At 38.7% G+C, this 20,409-nt stretch overlaps 1 protein-coding gene across 1 annotated transcript; it reads left to right on the top strand.

The window, feature by feature from the left end:
* Window positions 1-76: 76 nt before the first annotated feature.
* On the top strand, window positions 77-18,483 carry UTP15 (UTP15 small subunit processome component). The gene is made up of 13 exons (XM_043488761.1): window positions 77-215; window positions 4,706-4,874; window positions 5,845-5,937; window positions 6,028-6,212; window positions 7,353-7,531; window positions 7,990-8,115; window positions 9,486-9,621; window positions 11,176-11,260; window positions 12,628-12,777; window positions 13,506-13,607; window positions 15,131-15,264; window positions 15,432-15,490; window positions 15,944-18,483. Exons 2-13 carry the CDS (start codon window positions 4,785-4,787, stop codon window positions 16,162-16,164), a joined length of 1,560 nt encoding a protein of 519 aa, XP_043344696.1. The 5' UTR covers window positions 77-215; window positions 4,706-4,784; the 3' UTR covers window positions 16,165-18,483.
* The last annotated feature ends 1,926 nt before the right edge of the window (window positions 18,484-20,409 follow it).

Raw genomic sequence — 20,409 nt, 5'->3', positions numbered from 1 at the left:
CACCCGGGCGGCGTGCGTCTCGGGAGCCTGCGCCCTGACGTCACCTTCGTGCGACCCGACGGGCTCTTCTGTTCGCGGCGTGTTTCAGGGGTTTCTTACAGTATCCACGTGATCTTCTGCTTGTTCTCTTGCACAGTCCAGGAAGGGGACTGGCGGAGTCCAAGAAATTCTCTTTGACGCTGGGGTGTCTCGGCGGACCGTCCGGGCCCACGGAGGTAGGTAAAGGGGGCTCCCAACGAGGGTACCCCAGACTCACATCAGGCCTTTCTTGGTATCTAGCATGTTTCCCTAGGGCTTCCCGGTCTCCGCGGAGTGGCTAAACTTCTTAAGCAACCTCTCAGGATCCTCGCAATTTAGTTTTGATCTAGATTTTCCTCCTCTGCGGTCACTGTCCACTCCTACTGTTCACCATTATGAGTCCCTGGAGTAATCCACACCCTTTCAAAGCAGTAGGCGGATTTCCATCTCTGTCTTTGATTATGTGATTGTCTCAGGTTGCAGTGCCCGCTCTTATTAAGTGGTTAATTAGTTTTAATATTATATTAAATGCCCAACTGAAGTGCACGCTTTGAATGTTTCTGGTAGCCTCCCAGTTAAAGTCTCGTCTGAACGTTGTGTTTTCTGTATATTACTTATAGCATACTTTTGGTATTCTGCCTTGTGATGTAGTAGTATCTAGTTTTCATTCAGTCCCGGTTTTTTCAGGCTGTTACCACTCTCTGATTATTTTCTTCCTGTTCATTTTCACGTCACTTCTTGCATCCATGCTTTTGAAGCGTCTTGCTGCCCCTCTCCTGCCTGATGCTGTTCCTCACTTTAACCTGGCAAACCACTGTAAAGTACTTCTTTCAAGGCAGCGTTATGTTTTCCATCGCTTATATAGTTGACCCTTGAACACTGCGGTGAGGCAGCTTTAGGGGCCCCGACCTTCCTGGGAGGGATAACTTACAGTGGACTCTCCATGTATGGGATTCCTTCACATCCTAGGCTCCACTTGTGCTTTCAACAAGCCAGAATTCTGTAGTACTGTGGTATTACTGTTGAAATAAATCTGCTTCTAAGCAGACCCGCACAATTCAAAACTGTGCTGTTCAAGGGTCAGCCCTGCTCTAGTGAGGGGCTAAGGCCCACAGACAGGCTAGATCTGGCCTACTGTCTGTTTTGGGATCCTCAGTGAGCCAAGTATGCTTTTTATAGATGAATGTTGGCGATTTGTATGATGATGAATATGTACTAAGTCGCTTCAGTTGTGTCTCGCTGTGACCCTATGGGCCTTAGCTCCCCAGGCTTCTCTGTCATGGACAGAGGGTTGCCATGCCCTCCTCTGGGGTATCTTCCCGAGCCAGGGATTGAACCTGAGTCTCCTGCATCTCCTGAATTGACAGGCGGGTTCTTTACCACTTTGCCACCAGGGAAGCCCTATTTGATGACAGGACCCATCATTCAAAGTGCATGAAACTTTCTCTCCCTTCTCCAAAGAGTCTCTTTCACTCATAAACAGAGTATCATAGTTATTTGGGGGTAGCTTGTTAGTAAAGAATTTGGAATTTTCTCTTTCTTGGTGTATAAGTAACTACATAATATCCTCCATTTTGCCTGCTGGCCTACAGAGCCTAAAATATTTATTCTTTGGCCTTTTACAGAAAAACTCTGTGAACTTGTGCTTTATAGCAGTGTTTGCACCACTCATGGTTTTAATTTTGTTTCCCATATAACCTAGCACAATGCTTCCTTTTGTTCCTTTCACAAATATTTCTTTGAAACTGAAATGTTAGTTGCTCAGTCATGTCTGACCTTTTGCGATTCAATGGACTGTAGCCCACGAGGCTGCTCTGTCCGTGGGATTCTCCAGGCAAGAACACTGGAGTGGGTATAGCCATTCCCTTTTCCAGGGGATCTTCCTGACCCAGGAATCAAACCCACATCTTTTGCATTGCAGGCAGATTCTTTACTGTCTGAGCCAAGGAAGCCCCCATTGAGCAATTGTTTTTAGTCTTCCAAATATGAAATGTTCAGTTTCAGTTCGGCTGCTCAGTTGTGTCTGATTCTTTGCCACCCCACGGACTGCAGCATGCCAAGCTTCCTTGTCCATCACCAACTTCCGGAGCCTGCTCAAACACGTGTCCTTTGAGTCGGTGATGCCATCTGACCATTTCATCCTCTGTCATACCCTTCTCCTCCTGCCTTCAATCTTTTGCAGCATCAGGCTTTTTTCCAGTGAGTCAGTTCTTCCCATCAGGTGGCCATAGTATTGGAGTTTCAGCTTCAGCATCAGTCCTTTCAATGAATATTCAGAACTGATTTCCTTTAGGACTGACTGGTTTGATCTCCTTGGAGTCCAAAGGACTCTCAAGAGTCTTTTCCAACACCACAGTTCAAAAACATCAATTCTTAGACACTGAGCTTTCTTTATGGTCCTGCTCTAATATCCATACATGACTACTGGAAAAGCCATTGCTTTGACTAATGAGGAAAAAAGATCATAATGATGCCATATGATTATGTGAATTGGTAGAAATACAGTCAAGTAGGTTTATAAAAGACAAGCCCCTAACCTAGTTAAGAAGGTCAGAGGTTTCCTGGAGGATATGATTCTTGAATTTTAAATGATAAATAGGAGGTAGGTAGAAAGAGATCATTCTTGCCAGAGAGGACAGATGAAGACAGATACTGAGACAAAAAGGACCATGGTGTGTTAAGTGAGTAAAAAGAAGTGAAGCTGGAAAGATAAGCAAGGGCAAGATTATGGAGGGCCTTCCTTCTGTTTGAAGGAGCTTGCACCTTCTTTGGGCAGTTTTGGGTTTTGTAGCAAAAGCTAGATTTGCATGGTAGTTTAGTAACTTTGACGGCTATTTGGAAGACAGACAAGACAGTCAGGGAGACCTTATATTGCACTATTTCAGTAGTTGAGAAGATGTGAATTAGAGCAGTCTGACTAGGTGGTGTGGACATTATGAAGTTTAGAAAGATTTGAAAGGTAAAATCAGCAGCTCTTGCTAAATATTATATGTTAGAAGTGAGAAGGAACGACAAGTTAAGACTGATTCCAGATTCCTAGCTGGTGCTAATTACCAGCTGAATTGAAGAGTCTCAGTGTATGAAGGCACTGACCATGTCTGTTTCACTCAGCATTGCACCCCAGTGCCTAAAACAGTGTGTTACTTTGTAGGTACTTCAGTGAAAAGAAAAGTTTCCCTTTTTTAAATCATGGATTGCCATGCCTTTAAAATATGTTGCACCTGTGTATTTTGGTGTTACTGATACAGTGTTTTCAGACTTTCCAGAATATATGAATTGCTCCACTGAGTCATTCCCTTGTTGCAATTAAATGGTTCTGGAAAGACATTTCAACTTAATTACATGTCAGTTAAAAGTTTTAATTAGTTGTTGTATGGCAGAAACTAGCACAACATTGTAAAACATTTAGGTAAAGGTATTGTAAAGATCTTATGGGATGTGAAGAAGTTTGTGCAAAGAAACACTCTTCATGTTGTGAAAAGTTATTTTTTTAAACCTTAGATTTATGCTGAAGCTGAAGCTGCAATACTTTGGCCACCTCATGCGAAGAGTTGACTCATTGGAAAAGACCCTGATGCTGGGAGGGATTGGGGGCAGGAGGAGAAGGGGACGACAGAGGATGAGATGGCTGGATGGCACCAGCGACTCGATGGACATGAGTTTGAGTAAACTCCGGGAGTTGGTGATGGACAGGGAGGCCTGGCGTGCTGCGATTCATGGGGTCGCAAAGAGTCGGACACGACTGAGCAACTGAACTGAACTGAACTGAACTGAACTTAATAAAACAAATGTGGAATTATAAAAGCTTTAATTAATCTTTTTTCTGTCACTTTAATTTAGAATTTCATTTCAGAATTGTTTTATTCTTGTTTTCTTTCTTATGTTTAAGCCTTTTAAAATCAACTAACTTAATTTTAATCTTTTACATCAGAATATTAGATTCATATTTTAAGCTTTTAAATTTAATTTTATTCTTCTACGTTAAAATATCAGCTCTGCTTTCTTCTTGGCAGTTTTAGGCTTTCAGGAAGTCAGGTCCCTAGTGAAGTAAAGTTGCTCAGTCGTGTCCAACTCTTTGCGACCCCATGGACTGTGGCCTACCAGGCTTCTCTGTCCATGGAATTTTCCAGGCAAGAATACTGGAGTGGGTTGCCATTTCCTTCTCCATGGGATCTTCCTGACCCAGGGATTGAACCCGGGTCTCCCACATTGTAGGCAGACGCTTTACCCTCTGAGCCACCAGGGAAGCCCTAGGTCCCTAGACTATGTTCTTAGAGATTAAATGTTGTCTTAAGTTTAATTTTAGGAAGCATTTGTATTTGCAGTTCCATGTTAACATTTTCTGTTGTTAATAAATGAGCGTTCCAAGCCAGTGTGTTTCTCTCTGCTTTGGCAACTGGATGGCTGAGCCAGATTTATTCCCAGATGTTGTAAATTGGTCAGCTAGGTGTGGGAACATTTGTGTGTGGTCTCTGCGTATAACTGAGCAGATGGTACACTATGGTAGCCCTGTCTGTTTTCTTCTTGCTTTCTTTAGATTGTCTCTTCTGGATTAAGATTAAATGGTTACTGATCACTAATCTGTAAGCTACCACACAACCTTTAGAAAAGACACAGAGTGAGAATCATGACTCTATATAGGTTTATGAATAGTAGTAATGTGTATATAAAATATTTTCTTTTTCAGACGTAAGACAGTCACTTTAATTATTTCTAACACCAGTTTCAAACTAGTTACCCTTGGATAACTGCAACTATATGAAAGTATGGCTGGTTATAAGCCTGTAGCAATCCAGACATATCCTATACTTGGTGAAAAAATCACCCAAGATACACTGTACTGGAATAACTATAAGGTAAGTGGAGACAAAATTAAGGGGGGGCTGTTTTGCACTTAATGCCAATTTCTCCAGCATTTGTTATACTTTGGATATGCTAGTAAAGAATTAATAACTAAAAATAATCTGTCAGCAGCTTATAGTTTGGGTGGAAAATTTGATGTCTGGTTTTTTTTTTGGAGTTATATAAATATCCACATTCCTTAATCAGTTTAATAATACAGGTATCTAACACAGAATAGATGATTAATCAGTTCAAGTAAATTAAATTTTAGAACTTGAATCTCATATGAAAGAAGGTTTTAAAAAATTTTTTTTCTTAATCTCAGGAGGAAGAGATGTAAAATGAATTCTGTGTTATCTGCAAAAGCTAATTAAATGATCTTTCTTTATAAAAAAGATGATTGACTTAATAGAAAAATGGAAAAAGGTTGGGATTGGGAGGTTTATGGAAAAAGAAATTTAAGTGGCCAATAAATGTATTAAAAGAGCTCCAACTTCACTCATAATTGAATAAATGCAAATTAAAACAATAACTGGATAATTATTGGATAATAATTTAGATACCTTTTCATGTATTTGTTGGCACAAATGAAAAAATTTGATGATCATTGATACTTGAGGTAGGGAAAATTGACGCAAACTTTCCAGAGGGCAATTCTGGCATTATCTGTTAAAATAAAAATAACTTGTGGTCTTGTAAATTACATAGCTTGGAACTTAATCAGTGAATATACTCTCCAAAATTTGTGTATGTTATCCTTATGTGTAAAGATTCTCATTGAAATTTCTGTAATATTAGAAATCTCAGAAAAACCTGTTTGTTAGTAGTGGACTGGTAAAGTAAATTATGATATATCTTACAATGGATGGTAAAGCTATTGCTCATATGAAAAGTTAGCTAAGATGTGTTAGTGGAAAAAAAGGCAAGGTACAAAGTAGCCTGCATGGTTGTAACTCTGTTAATACTCTGTTATTTTTCATTAAGACGCCTGTTCAGATCAAGGAGTTTGGTGCAGTGTCAAAAGTAGACTTTTCTCCCCAGCCTCCATATAACTATGCAGTCACAGCTTCTTCAAGGGTAAATGTAATATTTTTCTTTTATATAGTTTATATTTACTGCTGTTCTTGAGCCATCTAGTAAAATACTATGTTTTTTATCTTGTTGTAGATTCACATTTATGGCCGATACTCCCAAGAACCTATAAAAACCTTTTCACGATTTAAAGACACAGCCTACTGTGCTACTTTTCGACAGGATGGAAGACTCCTTGTGGCTGGCAGTGAAGATGGTGGTGTTCAGCTTTTTGATATAAGCGGGAGGGCTCCCCTCAGACAGTTTGAAGGCCATACTAAGTAAGAGACAGATGTTGTTTTGTTTTGTTTTGTTTTAATTGAAGTATAATTAGCATACATTCTATTAGTTTCAGGTGTACAACATAATGATTCAGTATTTGTATATATTGTGTAATGATTGTCACAATAAACTGCTTGATATCTGTCACCATACAGTTACAGATAGTTGCTTTTCTGTTTTGTTGTAAGTTCTGTTGGTTTTACAGGCTTTGAAAGAAACAGTTCTGTGAAGATTATGTACCATTATGGACTTCCATTATTCCAGTACGGACTACCATTATTTTCTGGTTGTTCTAAGACAGCGTGCATAACTTGGTTCAGTCCTATGGTCCAGCTTGATGGGGCTCATGAATTCCCTAGAATTTTTTGCGACATTTTAGGAAATGTGTGTTTCTCTATGTAGACGTCCTGTAGCTTTCATTAACTTCTCAGTGAGTTTCGTGACCCCATTGAGGTTCTAAAGGCAACCTCACAACTGTTATGGAGAACTCAAGAGGCCTGGATTGTATTGGAGTTTGTTTTTTTGAAATCAAGTTGGAAGGTGGGATTTTTTTTTTTCCTACTTGTATTTGGTGTTTTGCTTCTTTATAAATTAAACAGCCAAAGGCAGTTTTATAACTTTGTTTCAGGATTACCAATGTCATTGCTGAAATTTACTGTTGATTTTAAATCTCAAAAGTGTTTTTTTTAATAGTATATTATCAGGATAGTCTTAGTTCATCAGTGAAATGTTTTAAATATAGCAAATTCATGGAACATGATCCTGCTTAGTGGCAAGTCTCCTTAGGATTTTTTAGGAACTACCCATTTAAAAATTTTTTAAATTAAAGTACCTTTGTGCCAACATTTAGAACATCCCACTGAGCAGCAAAGTAGAAATGTTAACGTGTTAGAAAATATAATTTTAGGGCCATTGTTCAGTATTTTTATCAACTTCATAGTACCAGGGATATATACATTTTAAATTGGCTTGAGGATAAACATCTGTTTTAAAGATTTTTAAGATTTTCTTTTTCTCTCATGATTTCGCTCTACAATTACTTACTGAAAATGAGCTGCTTTTCTTGTTATTTCAGATGTTAGAAGATAGCAGAAATAATTTTTTCTTGCTTTTTGATATATTGATTCTTGATTTTTCAGAGCAGTTCATTCAGTAGATTTTACAGCTGACAAATACCATGTGGTTTCTGGGGCCGATGATTATACAGTTAAATTATGGGATATTCCAAACTCCAAAGAAATTCTGACATTCAAAGAACATTCTGATTATGTGAGGTGTGGATGTGCTAGCAAACTGAACCCAGATCTCTTTGTCACAGGTTAGTGAAATCTTTTTCTTTCTTGAAGTTGGTAATTTTATTGATAATACTTGCATGTTTCTTTGGGATTCTTTTTCAAAGAAATATGTATGTGTTTCTCCTGTTGTTTTATTTTCTTTTTCTTCTTTGGGGGATTGTTCTTAATTGTCCTCCACATGTGATTTGAAACATCGGGCTCTGGTGTTCAGAGGTTCCCCAGTGGTCAGGAAGCAGAGGTCATGCGGTTCAGTCTTCATGAGTGTCTGTTTAAGGCTCCCAGATGATTCAGTCGTCTGAAGCTAGGAATAGTTTAAGGTTCCATGTAGGTTAGTGTTTCAGAAACAGACAGTGGTAACAGAGGGTTTAGAAGTACTGTATCTTCTTGAGTATACATATGTCTTTTTAGAATTTCATCTAAGCCTTTTCTCCTTTTAAAAGTTTTGCTTGAATATGCACACAGAGACACGTTTTTGTTTTAGGGTCATATGATCACACTGTGAAGATGTTTGATGCACGGGCAAACCAGAATGTTATCTCTGCTGAGCATGGACAGCCAGTGGAGAGTGTCCTGCTTTTTCCCTCTGGAGGTCTTCTGGTGTCAGCAGGTATTTCTTTTAAAAATCGTTTCACCAGTATTGTTTGTCTCAAGTCAGGTGTGTCTTTGTCAGTGTGCCCTTGAATCGCACATTTAGTTTTTTGCTCAGACAGTTGATAAGTGGGATAGGCAAGCAGTTTTCATTTCCTGAGTATGTACTATGAGCCAGGCACTGTGCTTTTATAAACGTATTATCTCCAGTCCCCTAGATGTGCTTAAAAGATAGTTTTCTCTGTTTTACAAAATAAAGACAAAGTTTTAAGTAATTTGTCCAAGAGAAAGTGGTAAGTAGCAAATCAGCGATCTCAGAATTTGAGAGCCTGTGTTGTGTACTTACCCAGAAATCCAGGTCAGACTCCTGCTGTTCCTACATACAAGATCTGTAGCTGCTTTTGAAAACGCAGGTTCTTTCAGACCTAGAATTAGGCTTTGCTCTTTCTATGTGACTCTTGGTTGAAACAGCCTTGCCCAGCAAAGAACTGATGGTGCTGGAGGAGGAGGCAACATGGACTCAGGTTGGCCTCCGTGTAGTTTTCGTCAAGTTGAAACTGAGGTGTTTTTTTCATTTTTGTTCATAGTGCATTTTCATATTTATAATGAAAGTAGTAAACTGGCTTTTTTCATTTGTTAAGTCAAAACTCGTGTGTTGGCGTTAGAAGAATACGTAGGTAGTGTATAGCTTTGCTTTGTTTTTTTGCTTAATTCTAAAATCCAAATAGAAGTTATCCCGTTTTATACTCCTTTCCCCAGTACCTATTTGATTTCAAAATAAGTTGATAATATTGTCAGAGTTTCTATTTTTCTTTCTGTTATTTTGAGAAATTGAAGTATTTGCAAGTTGAACAGAAAGAACGGATGTCTGTATACTGACCTCTGTCTGTCACTAATTATTGTGTGACCTTTGGGCAATCCCTTAACCAGTATAGATAGACCTTGAAAATGAGAGGTCTGCCTTTGACCACTGGATGAAGTCAGTAGTTTCAAACTGTGGTCTGGGGAGACAGGGACTGAGAATTGGGTTCCAGCTCCTTTTTCACAGTCAGGATAGGTAAGAACTTTGTCCCCACCCACCCCTAGCTCCCCAGCCTCTTTTTCTGTTTTACCTGCTAGACCTTTGCATAATACTTCGCTGAAAGAAAAGATGCCGTATTAAAAAATTTCTTTTTAAACCGTTGGATTAAATTGCCTTTAAGAATGCTTCTAGCTCTTAGAGTAAAAGTTATAGAGAAGTTTTTCAGTTTTGTTGGGATTCACAGAATTTTTAGGAAACTATATCTTCATTATTCTTTTCCATTTTTGCACAAAATTCCTTTGAAGAATGATTTTATGGTGCTTTTCAGTTGTTTTCCAAATTAAACTAACGATTGTTTCTTTTCATAGGAGGTCGGTATGTTAAAGTCTGGGACATGCTGAAAGGAGGACAGTTGCTCGTGTCTTTGAAAAATCATCATAAAACTGTGACATGTTTATGTCTCAGCAGCTCTGGACAGAGGTTACTCTCTGGCTCACTGGATAGGTTAGCATTTTAATTTTCTTTCTTAATCATTCTTAGTGTGCATATATTTACTGCTTGAAGAAATGTTATTTCTGCACAACTTGTGATAGCATTAATCTGCTGCCAGATGATTTCCATGGAAAAATCTGTTGAGTTGAAAATAGTTTTGACCTTACATTTATATATAGCAAGCTTATTTTCTCCCTTGATATAATTTTTTGCTTTAATTAATATACTTCAGGAATTTATTGAATCATTTGAATATTCTTTTAAAATAATTTGTTATTCTGTAGTTTTCTTTTAAAATCATTATTGTATATTTTGAAATATTTATGAGTATGTATATATATATATTCTAGCTTATATTCTTTAAAATTTAAAACTTCATGTAAAAATTCCTATGTGTTAATGTATAGAAGTTACATATTTCTAAATATTACTATTTTCAGTAGGTATTAGTGTTTTATTAGTTTATGTTCCATAACAGTGCTGTACAACAGAAACACAGTGTGAGTTACTATGTAATTTTCAGTTTTGCCAGCCATGTTTAATAGGTAAAATTAATTTAATAATAATATTTACTCTAAAATATTATTTTAGTATGTAATCAGCATAAAATTATTAATGATAGACCAGAAACAAGTTCAGCCTCATATACATGCCCGATGATACAATAATAATACTTTATGATTAAAGTGAAATATAGTTGTATTTAATAGAAAAGTATTTTTATACTGCCTCGGTTTTAAAATTAAGTAAAATAAATTCACTTCTCTTTCACTGTCCACATTTTAAGTGCTCATTAGCCGCATGTGGCTAGAGTGATGACCCAGTTCTAGAATTTACTTTCATTTATCTGTTGTTGCTCCTTTTATTTCCATATTTCTTTTTTCATTGTTATGTAAAGCCTTGGTTTTTCAGCATATTTATTAAAAAGTATACATATTTTAAAAGCTAGAAAATACTTCTGATCCAGAGGAACTTGGTATGTAAATATAAAGCAAATTCCCTGCAGTGGTGTTACTAGGCAATTTGGGACTTGATTTTTAGATGTGTCCTTCAAAAGCTATTGGTAAGTTAGCTCTATTCATAGTAGTTCTCAACCCAGAGTGACCTTCTGCGGACACTTTTGGTTATTGTCACAGCCTGGGGGTGGGGTGTTCTTGGGATGCAGGGAGGAGAGGTCGAGAATGCTCCTGAACACCCTGCAGAGTAGGGACAGCCACCGTGACGGAGAACTGTCCTGCCCACGGTGTCAGTGATGGTGATGCCGCTGGGGAACCCTACTCTGACTTCCATGGACTTTGATGCCGTTTCTTTAGTTTCGAGTTTCATCTTCAGGAGACAGTGGTCCATCCTTCTGGTGGCTGGTTGAAGTCTTTATGCAAACAATAAAAAAGAGGTCATTTTTAAAAGAGATTCAGTGATAGATTACTTTGTAACTAATATTACTAATCATTTTTCTTCATTGTTGTATGTTTTAATATTCGTGTATTGAATTTTAAAAAATAGTAATTTTTTATACTCATCTCTAAGATGCTTTGTGACACAGCTCTTTTTTTCTTTTTTGGTTAGGAAGGTGAAAGTATATAGCACAACTTCCTACAAAGTAGTCCACAGTTTTGATTATACAGCTTCAATTTTGAGTCTTGCACTTGCAGTAAGTACTTTTAGCTCTTTTTTTTTTTTAACTTTGACTAACCTTGCCTGTTAAATGAAACTAACATGAAGTATTAGGGTTTATCTTTGTATTTGAATAAGTATTATTTTCTTCTTGTCACATTAGATAATTGGGTTAAGATAATTGCTGGAATATATGAGTTGTCTCAATAACTAAGCATGAATTCAGATTTAGGTCCCACTTATTGAACACCTCAAACTAACTGTAGTGTTGTGTAGGCATTGTCAACACTAAGGGCAGGACCTGGAAAGTAGATAAATCTCTCTTCAGCACATTTAACTCAAGGGTTAAACACTCCAAAAAGTCAGGTTGGCTCTCTAAGCCAAAAAGAAAGGCGGTGGGGGGAGACAAAGGGGCATCAAAATGAAATGTCTCCTTTTCTCTGTTAACTGCTCTTTCTGGGGTGTTTAGTGTCACGTTTCATGAGCTATTGAGGAGGAGGAATAGATTTGGACACCTTATATGGAAATCTGAACTGGGAGTGGAAAAGAGTCATAAAGTATTTTCTTGACAAGATTTTGGAAAGGCGTGCCACCGCTGGGGCTTCGCTGGTGGCACTCGTGGGAGAGAACACACCTGCTGGTGCAGGAGATGTAGGAGACGTGGGTTCAGTCCCTGGGTCGGGAAGATCCCCTGGAGGAGGGCGTGGCAACCCACTCCAGTATTCTTGCCAGGAGAATCCTGGGGACAGAGGAGCCTGGTGGGCTACAGTCCATGGGGTCACAAAAGAGTTGGACACGACTGAAGCAGCTTAACATGGATGCACACACGCATGCCACCACGTCATTCTTTTCTGGGAGGAGGGTGTGGGGAAAAATTATTTTGGAAATATTTCCCAATATGTTATTAACTGCGTATTATTATACCAACTGGCAATAATAATTTCCAAGTGTAATTAAAAAAGTGAACATTTCTCAGTGGTGTCTGACTCTTTGTGACCCCATGGACTATACAGTCCATGGAATTCTTCAGGCCAGAATACTGCAGTGGTAGCCTTTCCCTTCTCCAGGGGATCTTCCCAACTCAGGGATGGAACCCAGGTCTCCCTCATTGCAGGTGGATTCTTTACCAGCTGAGCCACAAAAGGGAAGCCTGAGAATACTGGAGTGGGTAGCCTATCCCTTCTCCAGCAGATCCTGTCAAACACTAGTATCTTGGAGGAATAAAAATGATTTTACTTTAACTTTTCACATAGGTCAGTCACTGTTAGGCAGAGAATCAGTATCTTAATGGAACTCTTGAAAGTACGGACAAGTGGCAAGCACATAATAAATGGTATTTGGAAGAAAAAGCAAGGTGAATTATGAGTTCCTAGTACACTAACTTACTTTTCTAATTGCTGTTAGCATGAAGATGAGACAATAGTTGTAGGAATGACCAATGGAATACTGAGTGTTAAACATCGGAAATCTGAAGCAAAGAAGGAATCTGTGCCCAGGAGAAGAAGGCCTGCATATCGAACTTTTATTAAGGGGAAAAATTATATGAAACAACAGGTATTTGTATATTTCATATATATTTTTTAAAGATGAAAGTTGTTAGAGTAGCCAGCTTCATCCCTGCACATTACTGAAAAACTGTTAAGTTCACCTGGCAGTTAGCTTCATTTTTAGCTTCATTTTACTTTTCTCTACTTCGTATTTATCTCCAGATTGCTGGATTAGGAACTTTAAATTAATAAGTAATGGGAATGGAACTGTCTGGTTTTCCCAAAACCATTTGTTGAAGAAACTGTCTAATGATACTTCTTAATGCCCTGAATCATAGCAACGTTGTTGTGCTCAGAACCGTGTCTTTCACACACTGTCTGGTTTGAGCTTCTAAATAACCCTGAGAAAGAGTAGAGCCAATAATATCTCCATTTGGCATCTGAGAAGATGGAGATACAGAGAAGTTGTGATTGATCCAGGATCTCTTTGTTGGGGCTAGGTGGCCGCTCTGATTGCTGTTTTCTCTCTCTGCTCAGTCACTGCCTGCTGTGTAAACAGAACTGCAGTGAGCAGTGTCTGCGAGGGTGGGGTGTTGTGTGTGCATCCTAAGTTAAAATCACAGGGCACCAAGAACATGGTGATGTGGCAGATTATTCTGTTTTTATTTGCTTGACTTCATGGGCTTATGACCCTTATTTATGATAGAGTTCAAGGACACTGTGGAGCTATGATTATTTCAAATAAAACTCTATTTGGATATTGATTTTTCTTTGTAAATTTACTTTTCAATGCAGGATGACATTTTGATCAACAGGCCATCAAAGAAACACCTAGAATTGTATGACAGGGATCTGAAAAACTTCCGGATCTCTAAGGCACTTGACAGAGTCCTTGAGGTGAGTGAGTAAAGTGTGTGTGATTTTTTTTTTTTTTTTTTTATAAAGACTTTCTTTTAAGAGCAGTTTTAGGTTCACAGCTTAATTGAGGGGAGGTACAGAGCTTTCCCATCTGCCGTCTGCCCCACACATGCATAGCCTGTGGGGTTTATTTGTTGCAACTGATGAACCTGCAAGGACATTAGTTTTAATTTTTTAAGTTTATTTTTAGCTGCAGTGGGTCTTCATTGCTGTGTGGGCTTTCTCTAGTTGCGACAAGTGAGGTCTCTCTCTAGTTACGGTTCACGGGTGTCTCGTGGTGGCTCCTTTTGTTGTGGTGCATGGACGCTAGCCTTGACGTACTTCTTTCCCAACGTGGAACCAGTCGGTTCCAAATTGGATGGCATCCAGTCCAGTCACTTCATGGCAAATAGGTGGGGAAACAGTGACAGACTTTATTTTCTTGGGCTTCAAAATCACTGCAGATGGTGACTGCAACCATGAAATGAAAAGACACTTGCTTCTTAGAAGAAAAGCTATGACCAACCTAGACAGCATATTAAAAAGCAGAGACATTACTTTGTAGACAAAGGTCCGTCTAGTCAAAGTTATGGTTTTTCCAGTAGTTATGTATGGATGTGAGAGTTGGACCATAAAGAAAGCTGAGCACTGAAGAATTAATGCTTTTGAACTGTGGTGTTAGAGAAGACTCGAGAGTCCCCTGGACTGCAAGGAGATCCAACCAGTCAATCCGAAAGGAAATTAGTCCTGAATATTCATTGGAAGGACTGATGCTGAAGCTGGAACTCCAATACTTTGGCCACCTAATGTGAAGAACTAACTCATTTAAAAAGACCCTGTTGCTGGGATAGATTGAGGGCAGGAGGAGAAGGGGACAAGAGAGAATGAGATGGTTGGATGGCATCACTGACTTGATGGACATGAGTTTGAGCAAGCTCTGGGAGTTGGTGATGGACAGGAAACCTAATGTGCTACAGTCCTGGGGTTGGACACAACTGAGCTACTGAACTGAACTGATGAACTTGAAAGTGCCGGGCTTCAGTAGTTGCAGCGCATGGGCTTATAGTGCCCTGTGGCATGTGAAATCATCCCAGGCCAGGGATTGAATCTGAGTTCCCTGAACTGGCAGGCAAATTCTCAACCACCAGGCCACCAGGGAATTCCGGAGCTTAAAAAAATTATTTTTTATTTTAAACTTTTTATTTTGTATTGGGGTATAGCCAGTTAACAGTGTTGTGATAGTTTCAGGTAGACAGTGAAGGGACTCAACTGTTCATGTATCCATTCAGCTATAAATATATCCATTCTTTCCCAAGTTCCCCTCCCATCCAGGCTGCCATGTAACATTGAGGTTTTTTTTTTTTTTTTCATTGAGTTTATTTTTAAAAGAATTATTTTGTTTCTTGCCATGACTCTAAACTGGGAAGGAAAAAAAACCCATTTAAATTTGGTAATTATTAGTGAGTACTAAGACTGTGACTCTTTTCTTGTGCTGCTCATGTTGACTCTGAAAAATTTTCTAGCCCACTTGTACAATAAAGACGCCCGAGATTACAGTTTCCATCATAAAGGAGCTAAATCGAAGAGGAGTCCTTGCAAACGCCCTTGCAGGTCGAGATGAAAAGGAAATCAGTCGTGTTCTTAATTTTTTGATAAGGTATGTTTTATGTCTCTGAAATGCATGTATTTTGCATCTGAAATTTTATCTCCAAATTTACTTTTAGTTTGAGGTTTGTAGAGACCTGACAGAACAGTTTAGTAAATCTGTTTTAAGGATTTTTTTAAAGTTTGCAGGTTTCAGTAAACAGAATTTTTGCTTTGTAGGAATCTGTCTCAGCCAAGATTTGCCCCTGTTTTGATTAATGCTGCTGAAATAATTATTGGTAAGTAGTTGCTAAAATTCTAGCATGCTTGAAGAAGTAGAGGTGTCAGATAATGAAATCAAATAGATTGAAATACCTTGTCATTATCAAGTCTCCAGCAAAGATTTCATGGAGAAAACAATAATAGTAAATCAGTGCATTTTAAAATAGAGTAAAATGTTTACATTGGATTGGCTTTCAATTGCTGGCACTAGGGTTATTATAATTTAAAAAGTTTTTTTCTTTAAATACCTACAATGACCATGACTAATTTTTAATGAGAAAATGAAAAATAAGTCAGAATTAATTATTTCTCTCTGAAATACATTTATTCAGATGGATTGTTTATGTAAAACATAAATTGTACAAGTACAGATTTTTCAGTGTCTTTAATAGTTTTGTACTTTTTCTAAATTCTGCTGTTCACATTTTGTTTAGAAAGATGTTTATAGTGAATGTTTCCTCTCTTTCTAGATATATATCTACCTGTGATTGGTCAGTCACCTGTAGTTGATAAAAAGTTTTTGGTACTTCAAGGACTAGTAGAAAAAGAGATTGATTACCAAAGAGAACTGCTGGAAACCTTGGGGATGATGGATATGCTTTTTGCTACCATGACAAGGAAAGAAAGCACTTCTGTATTGCAGCATGATACATCTGATGGATTTCTAGAGAACAATAAGATTGAATCATAGTGTCTGCTTAACAGGAGATGTAAGAACTCCTAACATGGAATAGATTTGATGCTATTAACTATTGGGAAGAGAATCTCTGATACATTACAAAAATCTATTTGCAGAAGCAATTTTATAGAAGAGACTGGAATGACTATGCTTGGAAAATAAGAAACTGTTTTTAAACATGGTTTTCCATGTTCTGCTTTGAATTATTTCGTGGCATCTTCAGCTGGAAGAGATCTCAGTTTTGGTCACAATGTATGTCCATCTTGGACAGGTCAACATTAATTTTAATATAGCTGAGTTCTGTTTCAGCATTTGAGTAGACATTCAGAACTCTGGAGAGGGTTTCAACTTAAGAATCCTGCCAAAGGAACAGGGCTTTATTTTTTCCTTCTATCGTGGAAATACAAATGGCAACAACCAGTAAATTCTCCAGTCAGTGCACTTGGGGTCCCCAGGCTCCAGCCGAGTGTGCCCCATTTCCTTGCTGTCATCATTTATCCCAGGTCACAAGTTCCATCTCAGCTGGTAATTGGACTGTATCTGTTGCCAGTGTGGCAGATTAGTGGCCAACTCCGAATACTTGACACGAGTTTGACATGTATTCAGAGAATGTGATGAGGTAGATTTGATACCTAGAAATTGTGCTCACCAGCCTGTGTTTTCTTTTTCTTCCCGTAATCTTGACTGTGCTGCTCAGAACAGGGCCTGCAGGTAAGCCTTCGGGACCATATTTTTCCTCTTCCCCCTCAGTATGCAGCCTTTCTACCAGCTTTTCAGCTTGTTTCAGGTCAGGGGAATGATAAAATTTGCCATTTCTCTTGTGACCAATAGCATTTCAGCCTTTTTTAATGTGTATTTGGAGCTTATCTTGCAGCTACCTACCTCTGAAAACCATTTTCTTTGGCCTGTGTTTAGGTTATTTTTCCCTCCTCTATTCTTAACTTCATTTTGTGTTTCAGAACCCCTTGTATCTTTTTTTTTAAGTTCAACATAAATCACATTTTTTTATAAAGAGACTCTTATTTTCTTCTTGACTTTCTGGGATGTATCAATTCCTGATGGATAGTCACTGACTATTGATTTCTAGCACACTGATTTTACACTTGGCACACTGATTTTACACTTGGTCCCTTTTTCACCTTTCCCCAGTTCCTGAAGTAGTTAACTATCTGTAAGGAAATAGGTCTTAGGCTAGAAGAATCCTTAATTAAAGGAAGATTTTGTAACTGCAGTCTCCTCTTAAATTCACATTCAGTTCTGTGAATTTATATGTGTATTTTTAAAGCAGAAAGAAATATTCCTATGTTCTGATAAGGATGTATGTTCAGAGAGTCTGGATTTCCCTTCATGAATTGATTTACGCCATTGTGAAGCCCAGTGGCTTATAAGAAATCAAGAATTTGCTTCCTTGAGTAATTATGAGATTAGTCAAGGTCAGAAGCTGTGTCTTCATGTAAAGAAGGGTTAATTTATAAGTTTTTTTAAATTTCATAAATACACTGATAAATGGGATACTAGTAAAGCTGAAAGGTTGAGGTTCTTCTAAAAAACTAACTTTTTTGGAAGATAAGAGTTTTTTGAGAAGAGTTTTCTCATGCATTATTTGATCTGGGTCTTACCACAACCATCCAGGGTTGGTATTCTCATTTAGCATTGAATTCACCCTTGAATTCCCGAAGCTTGAGTTCCTCATCCCAGCACTGTAACCTGGCCTGCTTGCTGGGGCCAAAACCACTCATTCCCTTTACACAACTTCACCAGAGTGCTGCCGGTTTTTAGATGAGATATGTAATAATTATAAATTTTCAAAAAGGCTAGGAAACAATTCCCATAACAATCAGTAGTTCAGTGTTAAGTTCATGAATAGTTTTTAAAGTTTGGGACAAACTGTAGTATTTGCTATTTGAAGTAGTATTTGTAATTGGCATATTACAGTGTAACATTGGGCCTTCATTTCCAACTTAAAACGCCTAAAAATGCCTAACAGGTTTTTAGATTTGTGAATTTTAGTTGAAATGTATTTTAAGATGTTATTAAACTTGCAGAAATATTGAAGTATTTCAGAGAACTTACTCACTGTACATTTAATTTATTTTATTTATAAAAGTTATGTACTATGGAAAGTTTGCTTGTTGGGTCAGATGCTTGTTTCTTCAAATGCTTGTTGCATTTGAAGTGCTATTTACAAGAAAATCAAATACCTTCAATGTATAAATGCTATTAAGCTGTTTAAAGGACTCTGGAGTATAAGTAAGTTTGTTTAAAGAAATTTAGTCTGTTCAACTTAAATCAGCTCTATCAAACATTAATTAAAAGCCTCATTTAAAATGATTGTTAAAATATAGTAATTTTCTGAATGGAGTGACAGTGTATGCTCGTGGGGATAATCCCTTTGTAGAGAAGGGGAAACTGAGGATTATAGGAGAGGATGCCAATGGCTGGGTCAGTGTCCTTGGGAGGAGGCGCGGGTCTGAGTGCCCGAAGGGAAGGGTTGGCTTAGACAGTGTGTGAATAGTTGGGGCATTGTTCGGGAAGAAGGACAGAGATACGACACAGATGCAATTGTGTGTAGAGGTGATGATGGTGGTTTGTGGAAGTTCTTTAATGAGTTCCTTTATTGCAGAAAAAACCAACTGAAACTGGTTGGAGAAGATCAGAGGTGTTGAAAGTTTGAAAAGAACACAGAGTAGATATGAGAGAGGGCAATATGAGATATGAGACAGGCTCACACTTCGGAGCCTGTCTGCCTGAGTGTGAATCTTGGCTCGGCACTCGCTGACTGTGTGACTGTGACTTTGGACAAGTTATTTTACCACTTTGTATTTCATTTTCTTCATCTATTAATTAGACACAACCACAGAAAGTGGCTGTGAGAATTAAGTGAGTTAATGCCTATAAAAGTACCTAGAATATTTCTGTTGTTTGCTTTTATTATTGTTGGGGGAATAAAAGTACTAGAAAGGGAAGTAGCATTACCAGCAGAGCTCAGGCCTATGTGCGGGAAGTGTTACAGACTTCAGGCAAGCCCAGTCAGCATGACTATTTTTCTCTAGTCACGTTTGGCTCTGAGGATGCAGATGTGGGGTAGGCTGAGGTATGGACTTAATCACCAGCGGAGGTTTCATCAGTGAGTGCAGAATAATTAAGAAAGGGACCAGGGCATTGCTGTGACGTGAAAGCAGTGCACAGTGCACCGCGGAGTCACAGCTGGGTAAGAAGGAAATGAGGTCACCAGGGAGTGAGAATGACCGGGTTGGTGGACTGTTGGTGTGTGTGGAGTTGAGGAGTTAGTTTGTGTGTTAAAGGTAGTAAGCTGGAGACATGAAATATGCTGGTGAACAAGCCAAGAATTATGACGGAATAAAGCCAAGTATAACGTCAGAGAGAGACAGCAAGCGAGAAGCTACAGTGTTGAAAAATCTATGGGGAAGACTTCCCTGGTGGTCCAGTGGTTGGAAATCCTGCCAATGCAGGGAACATAAGCCTGTGTGCCCCAACTGCTGAAGCCCGCACACCCTGGGGCTCAGCAACAAGAGAAGCCATTGCAACAAGAGAGGAGTCCCCGCTCGCCACAACTTGAAAAAGCCCATGTGTAGCAATGAAGACCCAGTGCAGCCAAAAAGTAAGTAATTTAAAAAAAAAAAGAATCAATAGAGAGTGGCCCTTATTGATGAACAATAAAGTGGAGTATTACATACGAAGTCAAATGACAAAGTTTAAGAAGAGGTTTTCTTGGGAAGGAATGGGGGAGGGTGGTCCAGAAGCACTGAGGCTCACCTGCCCTACCTGTTAGGACAGCTGTGTGAGGGGTGTGGGGACAGCATCAGCAGCACTCAGGAGGACCACAGAGGAAGCTGGCCCCCTCTGCCTCCCGCCTTCCACATCTTGTGTGAGTGTATCTGATTAGTGGCGCCTAATCCTGCATCCTGCTTATGTAACATGTGCAGAGTGCATCATGAGAAACGCTGGGCTGGAAGAAGCACAAGCTGGAATCAAGATTGCCGGGAGAAATATCAATAACCTCAGATACACAGATGACACCACCCTTATGGCAGAAAGTGAAGAGGAACTAAAAAGCCTTTTGATGAAAGTGAAGGAGGAGAGTGAAAAAGTTGGCTTAAAGCTCAACATTCAGAAAACTAAGATCATGGCATCTGGTCCCATCACTTCATGGGAAATAGCTGGGGAGACAGTGGAAACAGTGTCAGACTTTATTTTTTTGGGCTCCAAAATCGCTGCAGATGGTGATTGCAGCCA

Source organism: Cervus canadensis, chromosome 16 (assembly GCF_019320065.1).
Source record: "Cervus canadensis isolate Bull #8, Minnesota chromosome 16, ASM1932006v1, whole genome shotgun sequence".
NCBI lineage: Eukaryota > Metazoa > Chordata > Mammalia > Artiodactyla > Cervidae > Cervus > Cervus canadensis.
Note: the sequence above shows the minus strand (reverse complement) of the source record. Positions and strands in the feature narration are given on the sequence as shown.

What these genes read in the sequence shown, in the direction of transcription:
- UTP15 (XM_043488761.1), top strand. Translation starts at nt 4,785, where the DNA reads ATGGCTGGTTATAAGCCTGTAGCAATCCAGACATATCCTATACTTGGT. An exon ending in CCCAGATCTCTTTGTCACAG is followed by an intron (nt 7,532 to 7,989) that starts GTTAGTGAAATC and finishes TTTTTGTTTTAG; the next exon opens with GGTCATATGATCACACTGTG. An exon ending in CACTTGACAGAGTCCTTGAG is followed by an intron (nt 13,608 to 15,130) that starts GTGAGTGAGTAA and finishes AAAATTTTCTAG; the next exon opens with CCCACTTGTACAATAAAGAC.